Source organism: Nilaparvata lugens, unplaced genomic scaffold (assembly GCF_014356525.2).
Source record: "Nilaparvata lugens isolate BPH unplaced genomic scaffold, ASM1435652v1 scaffold7128, whole genome shotgun sequence".
NCBI classification, from domain to species: Eukaryota; Metazoa; Arthropoda; class Insecta; order Hemiptera; family Delphacidae; genus Nilaparvata; species Nilaparvata lugens.
The window spans coordinates 1-12,408 of NW_024092877.1; the positions used below are offsets into that span (position 1 = coordinate 1).

The following is a 12,408-nucleotide window of genomic DNA, read 5'->3' on the forward strand; positions in this document are numbered from 1 at the left end:
GTGAGGTTCACGTTAGTGGCAGGAGAAATATAGAGAACAGTGTTTTCCGATTCTCTACTCTGCCTCTGCAAACTATTTCACCTGTTTCATTCCAAAACTCCGATTTTAATTGAAAAAGATATTATTGACCATGTTCATGTCCCTTTTTTCATCTTTTCTACCTAAGCTTCCATTCTTTATCTTTTTTCATCACTTAATAAACTGTATTTTAAATTGTTTACCGGCACCTAACTCTTAATTCATTATAACTCAGTTTAATAAGTTATTCTTATTGTACAGTATTTAAATCTATCTTAGCATTGTTATGTTGGTATTTTCTTGCTCATCATGTTTTAGTGTTTGTCATAGATCTTATCAGACCTGGCAACGTAAGATGTTTTCTAATAAATATCAAATATCAAATATCAGCCTTCTGTAGAGGATATATGCCACCAGTATATCTAATGTAATATCAACTGTTCATTCTGATTTAGAATTATCAATTATATAGAAGAATAATGAGTACAGAATGAATGAAAAAAAGGAGAAGATTATCGGAAAGGGAAGAGAAATGTTAGATGGAGGAGGAGGAGATGGTGGAAAAGGAGAAAGAGGAGGAGTAGGAGGAGAGGGGTAAAGAGAAGGAGAGGAGGATGAGGAGGAGGAGGAAGTGGAGAAGAATGAGGAGGAAGAGAAGAAGAAGAAGAAGAAGAAGAAAAGAAGAAGAAGAAGAAGAAGAAGAGGAGGAGGTGGGAAAGTAAGAGGATGATGATAATGAAGGAAAAAGAGAAGAAATTTGATGAGGAGGAGGAGGAGGAGGTGGAGGAGTAGGAGGATGTGAAGTAGAAGAAGAAGAAGAGATGGAAGAGAAGGAGAAGGATGTGTTATCTAAAATTGGGAGAGGAATAGCACGAGTTTACCTTATTTTTCCTCTTCCTATCATGTTGATAATGTACTTATTGTATGAATGAATAAACAAAGATAAAGAAGGAGGTGGAGGAGGTGGAGGAGGTGGAGGAAGAGGACGAGGAAAAGGAATAGAAACAGGATAAAATGTAGGAGATAGGAAATCAAGAGAAAAGAAATGGAGCAAAACGAACTACAACAAAAAGTACAAGGAAATGAATTACTTCCAAGTAACCAACTCCTACAAATCACAAATAATTGTAGTTTGTTGAACTGACCAGCAGGCAAGACGCTGGGCGCATCCGGGTCGCGTCGCTTGTTCTTGGCCTGAGCCTCAGCCTCCTCGAGCCAGGCCTGCAGAATGGGCTTGAGCGCAATCATGTTGTTGTGCGACAATGTCAGTGACTCGAAGCGACAAATCGTCGACTGCGACAGTGCGCCCACCCCAGGCAGCTTCAGGTTGGCAAGTGCCTGCGCATAGCAAAGATTCTACAATCGTTTATTGGAATACTCTGTCGCAGGTGGAATCGAACCGTGCAATTTACAAAAAAATATATTTTACAAAATGATTTCATACATAATTGACACTCATAATAGATTCCTAATTATTTGTCTTTATTTTGCTATAGGAAAAAGAGTGCTGACGAGACAGGACCTTTCATGTACTGATTTTCAATCCGTAGATTCGTGCCGTTTAGTTCCCATTTATAATTGATCATTTTGTAAACAATTCAAATCCTTAACTTTTTGACATTATTTCGAGATCATATGATCATATGATCATATAATATGAATATAATGTAAGTACGATATTTCTTCACCAAATATGTAAGGGTGGGAAAAAGAAAAACAAGATAAGATCGTACAGGTTTTTGATATTAAAAACGAAACAATAAATTATTTTATTACGAAAATAGAATTTATTACGAAATAAAAATAATCAGATGAATATTTCAGGGGCTACTCGCTTTGCTGATCTGTGGTCGTTCAGTTTAAAAGTTATGTGTTGAAAAGTACGGATGATACCTAACTTTTCTTTGTTTAATTTTCAACCAGTGGAATGGAAAAGCGGTGCTGTTTACATAAAATTATTGACTATTATACTGTATTTTGAACATCCTGGACTAAAAAACATGTCATTATTTTGAGATCAATCTATCTGTGTTGAAAAGTAATGACGAAGCATAACCTCTCTTGGACTGATTTTTAATCAAAATTTGAGAATAAAATAATAGTACACCAAGATAAAATAGAATAGATATAGAATTGTAATATAGAATTGAAACCTGTCACGTAGACATATATATGTTTGGAGGAGGGCATTAGTAGGAGTAAGCAAGGGTTCTCTCTCAAGAAAATTGAATGAGTAAAACGACAAGTCTATTTCAGTCATAACTTTGGATTCATTTCGATAATGACAAGATGTAAAACGACAATCTTCAAAGGAGACCACAACGGAAAGGTTTATCTTTTAGATAGCCTAATCATCGCAAAGCTCATATGGGCATTATTCTTAGCAAAACAAGTTTAGTATCACAATTTGATAATGAGATGAAAAATTTGAACTACTGCATCAGTCATAATCGACTCGAATCATCAAATTTCTCATGGAAATAATTTAAAAAATAATACTTTCAGACTAATTTAAATTTTACTTTCCTTGCCCTATTACCATAGGTAAGGGAAGTATTGCTTTCCGAAAAAAATTAAGGTACCCCAATTTCTAAATTTCTATACGTTTCAAGGTCCCCTGAGTCCAAAAAAGTGTTTTGGGTATTGGTCTGTATGTGTGTGTGTGTGTGTGTGTGGTGTGGTGTGGTGTGTGTGTGTGTGTGGTGTGTGTGTGTGTGTGTGTGTGTGTGTGTGTGTGTGTGTGTGGTGTGTGTGGTGTGTGTGTGTGTGTGTGTGTGTGTGTGTTGTGTGTTGTGTGTGTGTGTGGTGTGTGTGTGTGTGTGTGTGTGTGTGTGTGTTGTGGTGTGTGTGTGTGTGTGTGGGTGTGTGTGTGTGTGTGTGTGTGTGTGTGTGTGTGTGTGTGTGTGTGTGTGTGTGTGGGTGTGGTGTGTGTGTTGTGTGTGTGTGTGTGTGTGTGTGGTGTGTGTGTGTGGTGTGGTGTGTGTGTGTGTGGGTGTGTGTGTGTGTGTTGTGGTGTGTGTGTGTGTGTTGGGTGTGGTGTGTGTGTGTGTGTGAGTGTGTATGAGTGTATGTGCGTCTGTATACACGATATATCATCTCCCAATTAACGGAATGACTTGAAATTTGGAACGTAAGGTCCTTGCAATATAAGGATCCGACACAAACAATTTCGATCAAATGTGATTCAAGATGGCGGCTGAAATAGCAAAAATGTTGTCAAAAACAGGGTTTTTCGCGATTTTCTCAAAACGGCTCCAACGATTTTGATCAAATTCATACCTAAAATAGAAATTGATAAGTTCTAACAACTGCCACAAGTCCCATATCTGTATAAATTTCAGGAGTTCCGCCCCATCTATGCAAAGATGGATTTCAGATTCCCAATTATCAGGCTTCAGATACAATTTAAACAAGAACTTTCGAGTGGAAAATATTGAGCATGAGAATCTCTACAATTAATGTTCAGTAACATTTTCACCTAAAATTAAAAATAAGCTCGAAATTCGAGAAAATGTGATTATCCAATTGCAAACTGTTGGCAACTGTTGATTCTATTAAATGATTCACTATGAAGAGTTAGCAGACCTCGTGTGTCTCCAGCGTTATTGTCCTGTCACCAGCTGACTCAGATCTTCGTTTATAGTAGAGATGCGCGACAACACTAGCGTCAGGTGATCAATATATTCTCATAACAGCATGGAAAGTTGTGTGAGTGCGCCACACCAGATTTTTTAATTAAGCGAACTAGTGTATTGCGATTCGTCTGTAATTATTACCTTTCCGAAATCCAAAATACATCATTGAACTAATTCCTTATTCTTCGAAGTAGTAAGTGATCGAACTCGAAATAAATATTTTTTGTATGTGAAGTGACTTGTCTGTCATTGTTACCTTTCCGACATCAGCCTGCGTGACGCCCAGCTTGATGCGTCGCTGCTTGAATCGTTCGGCGAACGCCTCGAGTTCGCGCGGGTCGGTGTCCGAGTCGGGATGCTGGACTATGGTGTGTGTGTGGGGTGCGTGCGGATGGTGGTGACCCGGCGGCCCGTGGCCGGTCAGTGGAGACGTGTGGTGATGGTGGTGGTGGTGTGACGTCATCATTGTGTTCATTGCGGGGCCGTAGTGCAGTTGGGGACCGTGGGATGCGCCACCGTCGCCCATTGGTGTCAGGGTGGTCATTGCCGAAGACGAGATCGGGTCAAGCATCTCTAGGCCTTCCATGCCGTGGTGATGACTCATCTGAAATAAACACATCAATATTCAACTCCAATTTCAACAAATTCATTAGATCCAGTTTATATAATTGTTCTCAATTGTTGTGAAATTTGAAGAAAACAAGGAGAAAGAAGGACCAAGAAAGATGACAAAGAGGAAGAAACCAAAGAGAATTAAGGACCAAGAAAGATGACAAAGAGGAAGAAACCAAAGAGAATTAAGGACCAAGAAAGATGACAAAGAGGAAGAAAACAAAGAGAATTAAGGACCAAGAAAGATGACAAAGAGAAAGAAACCAAAGAGAATTAAGGACCAAGAAAGATGACAAAGGGAAAGAGACCAAAGAGAATTAAGGACCAAGAAAGATACCAAAGAGAAAGAACAATCAAGAAAGAAACCAAGGAGGAAGAAAGACAGAATTGAGATTGAAACCAAGGTTCTTAAAGCTGCGTTTACTCCAAAGCTATCAACAAAATTTTAATAACTTAATCCTTATAGATTCTATTAGATTAAAGGGAACTTGACAACCACATATGTTCATCATGTGTATAAGTTATGTTCAATCTAATAGAATCTATAAGGATAATATTTTGTTAATAAATTTGGTGTAAACGCAGCTTCAGAAGGATTTACACATATCAGTATCAGTTCTAATTAATTATCCATTCATTCAATCATTTACAAAAATCACACAACTTCTAGAAAAGTTCACCGCCGTGTCCGCTACAGAAAAAACTTTCTTCCCTAGCTGGAATTGTAATGGGCCATTCCCATTAGAAGTAAATATATTTATTACACTTCAAATTTCAACAAGAGATGCAGTCTATGATTGTTCTCCATTTCTGAGTTGCTATATAAATCAAGCAGTGGAAGAACATTGAAACAATTTGGAGTGTTTGAAACCAAGGTACCTAGAAAACCTCTACAGTGGTTTACCACATATCAATGTCATTTTCTGTGTACCATTGGGCCTTTTATCATTAGACGGCCACGGCAGAATGGGAATAGTCCCATGAGAAGAATAAGTTATTTTTACTGAACCAGATCACTACCTTCGTAAACAAAGCCATAGTGCATTCGTGTGACGTCAGCACAGGTAGGGCTCCTAGACCAATAAAACCGCTAGCTGATATAGATCAGCTGAAATCAACGAATTTTTATTGGTAAATTAAATTAAATTCGTATGGCTTTTGTTGGTGGGGAGTTCCTTGCGGGAATGTTCCACCGCCTGAATATATATTTTAAGCCGTCTATGGGCCTTACGACTGTCATACTTCAGCCGGGACCGACAGTTTAACGTGCCCATCCGATAACACGGGAGTGATCTGTTTAAAAAACTTTTGGCTCTCAGTGGGGTTTGAACCCGGGATCTCTATGCTGCTACGCAAGCACTCTATCCACTAGACCACGGATCACTCCTTTTTATTGGTGTAGGACCCCTACCTGTGCTGACGTCACACGAATGCACTAGGGCTTTGTTTACGGAGGTAGTGACCAGATACGGACACTGATATGTAAAACATTATTCAGGGAACCTTCTACAACTTTTCTAGGGACCTTGGTTGAGACTTTCAAAGACTTCTATAATCACTGAGCGTGATGAGCTGAATAATACATATTTACCATCTGAAGGTGAGAGAAATTGAGTGGTGTCAATGGTTTAAACAGATAGAATCATAAATACAGTATAGCTAAAGAGGCGATAATAGTTGTATCTTGAAGATGATCGTGAAGAATTTTGAATCTTCTAATTTCCTGAGGAAGATGAGAAGGATAAAAACCATATTCATTGTCATTAGCTTGAGCTTTTAAATAATGCGTGTGGCTGGGACGGTGCAACTGTTTGATTCTTCATTCTCTGAACATGTCTATGACACGATCGTAACTAGTGACAAGGATGAGTTTAATTTCTTCAATTTGAAACAGTTGTCAACATGAACGTTCGACATGTACGATTGTCTCTGGCAACCGTATCAGATTAAAAGATGAGAGATAAGTTTTGATGAGAAATTGGAATCTTTGGTTTGTAAGAAGGGTGAAAAATTGAAACAGGATTCGTAAGTGAACTATATTTTGATGATTTGGCTATCAGAACACTGGAACACTGTACTATGAGCCTATGGACAGAAAATGGTCCATGGCTACTGCAGAGAGAATTTAAGTTTTACACAACAACAAGTTGAAGATTGAATTTCATTTCATTTCATAATTTCTTTATTCATAAATTTGTACAGTGTATACAATGAATAGTGACAAAAAATATATCTTTGATTAGATACAATTTAGAATAAAATAAAACATCTACAGAATACAAAAATACAATACAATTCAACTCACAGGAGCTGATCTCATTCATTCAGACTTCGATATTATAAAGAGCTCTTTCAGTTAAATATCTCTTCAATTCCAATTTGAATTTATTGGGATTCGGCTCTTGTTGGATTCGGGTCGGTAGCTTGTTATAGAACTTGGCTAGAACTCCTATGTATGTGGGCTTCTTCTTGTAGAACTCAAGTCTATGGCTTTGCAAATGTAAAAGTTTATCTCTGTATCTAGTGCTGCACCTATGATTATGTCCTAACGTCAAAATAATTCCAAGATTTTCTTTCACACACATAATTGTCTCAAAAATGTAGAGACTGTAGACTGTCATTATATTTAAGTGAGTGGAATGTTCTTTAACTGATGCTATGTGGTCTAGGTGTAGAATTATTCTTATAGCTTGTTTTTGTGCTTTGAGAATTGAATCCATATTTTGATTTGAAGGAGATCCATAAAGACTTACACCAAAATATATTATAGAGTGTATGTAGGCAAAATAAATCATTTTACAAAAGGGAGACATTTTTCTAAGAGCATATAATCCACTCGATATCCGTGACAAAACCCTTGTGACATGTTCTGTCCAATTCAAATTTTGATCACTACTGTTACTCCCAAGAACTTTGTAGAGGTGGACTGAGAAATAACTTTGTTGTCTGAATTTATTGAAGGAAAAATGTTTTCACTTGCTGTGTTGTGAATGTCAATAGGTTCGTCTTACTCATATTTATTATTAATTCATTGTTCATCAAATGTTCTGCAAAATAAATATAGTTAAATTATATTACATAGATTCGTCATCTAATTGACTTTTCTTCTTTAGAGCTACTCTTGAATATAAATAAAAATATAAATCTGAGTACTCTTCAATCTTAGTGACGAAATAATTTAAAAAGGTTAAATTATTATAGTATTGTGGGACAAATGGCGAATTCCTTGTACATCTTGCGTCATTGGTCTCCCATCAAAGACAGTTTCCAGTTTGCATGTCAATAGCATGTCTATGCAGAGAGGGGGGGTACAAACAAGCGCTCTATTGACAGAGGGTTTGGGCCGATTTTCGTTTGTAGGTGCGTGATGGGGGGGAGGAGATGGAGGGGACATGATTCACAGCAGACCGTTGACTCCCACAGGCCGCATATTTCATCATTAGAGGCACTCGAACCCCCTCATTGACATTGCTGCCAGCTCTAAAGTGGTCATTTGAAGAATGGAGGACTACAATTTAAGGCAGGACAACACTGATGTCAGTGTGATTCACCTATAACTGTCAGCATGGGAAGCACTCATGTTGAGGAAAGCTGAAAGTTTCAAGTGAATATCACTATACATTGTACCATCTAACAGATAGGCTCGCCTAGACTCGTCCGAGGTGGTGTAGAGTCTCCTTCCTTGTTCAGTCTTTGCCGGAGGCTTCATTTGTCTTGGAGTGCCCCAGGGAGTCGTATCAACGCCCAAATGCCCTCTTTTCCATCCCCAAATGTTGGAGAATGGCCCAAAATTACTATTTATCTGCCACGGTGGCAAGGTATGGAGAGCCGTTTCTAGCCGATTACATGGTCATATCTACCTATTAATAATTGACACATAATCTATAGATGGTTGACAAGATTTGAAGGGATGCGCCAGTCTCTTGAGTTAATGTTGTACCTCGAATTTGTTGTTGATATATTAATTGTGGATCACATCTTGAGAGCTTCAAAGAAGGAGAAACAAGTCTAGAAATGGATAACTTTCACGATAAATGAACAGTTATTGAACAGAGTTGAACTTTGCTGAATACCCTACACTCTCATACCATCAAAATCCAAATTTTATTTCTATATCGCTTAATCACTCTTAGTTCAATTTATACCAAAATTCAAGAGTCAATGTAGTTTATATTTATTTAGCGTATGGCAGATACACAACAAATATATAGCTCAAGAGTCTCAAATGCCTACAAATACACGGTATATTTCCAAACTCTTTGAGATGTTATGTAGTTTTCGGTCAGAAGAACATAAGTTTGTCTGACCGCCATTATTTGCTAATCCATTTAGCGTTACCCAATGTGCACCATGGAGGCGAACTAGCATTACACTCATAATTAAGTTGAAAATCTGATTGCTGGAACAAATTATAATAACTCTATAATAACTATAACTTATAATAGTCTATATTAAAAGTATTCAATGATATTGATTTGATATGTGTTGGCAGGATGGATTTGAGGAACTATTGATGAAATCTATGATAATATACAGTTGATCAATCATTCATAATTATTATGATCAATAAACCATGTTGTAGCTTCATGAAATCAAGTTATCTTATCATCATCCAAGTTATCTTCAAATCATCCATTCAACCTCCCACAAACCTTTTGAAGTTCTAAATAGTGTTTTTGTCTTTTTGATCTCAAAATTTCAAAGTTTCTAGAACGTTTAGACTTATTCAATTGTTTGTAATTAATTCAATCCATTCTAGAAGTATTTTTGAATTTTGAAATGTTTTTTTTATTTTGGATTATAGATTGGAGTTTGTAGTTGAAAAATGTGGTAGTGACATTATAACCTAGATACATTTGGACCGTTGTATAAATTAGAATTGGAACCGTTTTGGGCTAAGCCTGTGATAATTTTTTGGAAGTTGTGTAATTTTTAATGGTTGGATAAATAAAATTTGTTTCTACAGGAACATAATGATGAAAATTATTCATTAAATTTTAAAATTTGATTCTACATAAACTCTACTTTATTATCCACCAATATCTCTACTTTTATTATTTTAACGAACGAAATGAGTGGGCCTGTGCCTACCTGATGAGGTCTGGCGTTCGGGGGTCCAGGATGGGGCGCGCCCATACCAGGGTGGTACATCATGTCGTGTTTGAGCTGTGGCAGGGTGGGTGTGGGTCCTCCCCCACTCCCCGGCTGGTGCTTGCCCATGTCCACGGCGGCGAGAGCCTCGGCTCTACTCAGCAGGCCGTCATTTAGGCCTGTGAATAGGTCACCCTGGAAGAGAAAACACACAAATTAATTAAAATTTTTACAATAAATATAAATTGTGGAAGTTTAAAATGAATAGAATATGAAAAAATGACCTCCATAAAATTTCGTTGACGTGACGAAGCTTGAACAGAATTGATTCAGGTTCCAAGAAACTTAGAAAGTAAAATAAAAATCTTAGTACCTTTTTTGAAATATTTAATCACATGTTTCGGACATTGATGCCATTTTCAAGTGATATCAATGTCTTGAAACATGTTGTGATTAAATATTTCAAAAAGGGTACTAAATTTTTATTGTTTTATCTATTTCTATAAAAGTAGCCCTATACAGAAAAGAGATATCCAAGAAGCTTGTTTCGATAATTATTAGGAAATTCTTCCAAATGTTGAAAAAGGGGAAACCATTTTCATTTTTTGATAATTCATGAGGCCAACTATTGGAATTGGCTTTCACAACTCATTCAAAGAATATAACATCAAAGTAGGGGCAAAAATAAAAGCAGAGTGAAGCAGTAAAGAGTTAAGTGAGAAGTAATGTAAAAATCAAAGTAAAAAGTAGAGTAATAAGTGGAGTAAAAAGTAAAGTAGAATCATGAAGTAAAGGATCACAAAGAGACAAAAGATCTCGTCGTAAAAGTGAGTAACTTTCAACTTCATGCTCCCAAAAAAAGCCTCCTGGTCAGTGTTAGTCTATTAATTAGTATGTTAATCTATACAAATGTATGATATACATCTATAAATCTATAAATGTATGATGAATATATTCCATCTATGTGATGGAATCCAAAAATGATGAATTAAATTTTCATTAGTCGGTGAATCCAAACAGAAGGACATAGTGTAGAATGTTTCATGTTCAATGTTCCAGTATTCCATTCATTGAATTAGAGCATGCTTGGCTCTTATTCAAATTGATAAGAGGATGGAAAAGTAATAAGTTGTTTTGAAAATTCTATAAAGTGGAACAATGAAACTTTCCTAGTGGATGTTGAGTCTCACAACAGGATTTTCAGTATTGTTGGCATTCGTGGTAAAATCTTTAGAAAATTATTGTGAATGTTTTAATTCATTTCGGCTATTAATATGAATAAGGAGGAACATAAATCTGTTTCGTTTGTATTTAGAAGGTAGTTAGTTATTGTAGAAGTTTTCAGTTTGTAGTTGGAGTTTAGGGCAGTCCTTGTCCACTATTATTGTGCTGATTGAATGAATAAATTCATGTATAAATGAACGAGCAGTTGTACTTGTGTAGTATATTAAACGTTTTTGCCGGTCTTTATAGTATTTAATCTTCATGCTCTTTAGTCACATGGTCTATAAGAGAAAATATGAGAAAATACTCCATCTACTCATCTATTCTACAAGATCAAGCAGAAAAAATCTGGTATGGTGCACTCACACAACTTTCCTTGCCGTTATGAAAATTTATCAACTGACGCTAGTGTTCCCGCGCATCTCATGTCTACTTTTCTAAGATCTGAGCCAGCTGGTGACAGGACAATAATGCTAGATATACACGAGATCTGCTATCTCTTCATAGTGAATGATTTAATAGAATCAACAGTTGCCAACAGTTTGCAATTGAATAATCTTATTTTCTCTAATTTCGAGCTTATTTTAAATTTCAGGTGAAAATGTTACTGAACATTAATTGTAGAGATTTTTATGCTCAATCTTTTCCACTCGATTTTTTTTTGTTTGAATTGTATCTGAAGCCTGATAATTGGGAATCTAAAACCAAACTTTGCATAGATGGTGCAGTGCTCATGAAATTTTTACAGATATGAGACTTGTGGCAGTTGATAGAGCTTATCAATGACTTTTCTAGGTATGAATTTGATCAAAATCTTTGAAGCCGTTTTCGAGAAAATCGCGAAAAACCCTGTTTTTGACAACATTTTCTCCATTTTAGCCGCCATCTTGAATTGCATTTGATCGAAAATGTTCGTGTCGGATCCTTATAGTGTAAGGACCTTAAGTTCCAAATTTCAAGTCATTCCGTTAATTGGGAGATGAGATATCGTGTACACAGACGCACATACACTCATACACACACACACACATACAGACCAATACCCAAAAACCAATTTTTTGAACTTAGGGGACCTTGAAACGTATAGAAATTTGGGTTTTTGGGTACCTTAATTTTTTTCGGAAAGCAATACTTTCCTTATCTATGGTAATAGGGCAAGAAAAGTAAAAATATCAAAAGAGAGGGCACTAACCAAAAATTTTTTCTGTTCAACAATTAATTAGAAATCCCACCCCAAAGCCTCTCCATAACATTGAAAGTGAAACGTCTTCGATGAACAGACAAAAACCGGCCAGTCTTGGAAACAAGAGCCACATTTCAACTTCCGTGTCCAGTCTGATTAGCTAGCGTTGTTTGTTGTTATTTCCAGTGAATATTCATTAAGTTTTTCTTCTCTCGTTTTGGTTACGAGCCACTGTGTGTGCTCTAACGTTGAATGTCGTGGCTTGGCAAGTTTGCGGAATGCTTGGTCAGTATTATACCCCCTTTAAACCCTCCCCTGAACCTCCCTGTACCCCCAATTTCCATCTAGGAACCCCCTTGACCCCTCAGCACTGTTTACCGCACTATATCGTGTGTCCAAACTGCTCCCGTCTGATACATAATTAATATTGTATTGCTTCTACCGAAAAACAAGATTCCTACTTTGCTTACTTAAAGCCCCACCTACCGTGACATCCAGAAATTGAGTAGAAAATTTCCGCCAATCAACTTACAGCTTACAAATTACAGCCTATAATCATGAAATGCATATAATTCACTGTGGTGTGTGATAATAATATAATTCATTTAGTATAATAATATAATTCATATAATTCACTGGTGTCTA

General features: G+C 36.7%; 1 protein-coding gene across 1 annotated transcript; it reads right to left on the reverse strand.

Moving 5' to 3' along the window:
• Positions 1-1,163: 1,163 nt before the first annotated feature.
• On the reverse strand, positions 1,164-9,551 carry LOC120356565 (inhibitory POU protein-like; the record flags this gene model as incomplete). Its single annotated transcript, XM_039445519.1, has 3 exons — positions 1,164-1,356; positions 3,910-4,257; positions 9,357-9,551. Coding segments are annotated over 3 exons (736 nt in total), but the record flags the coding sequence as incomplete, so codon positions are not given.
• Positions 9,552-12,408: the final 2,857 nt, after the last annotated feature.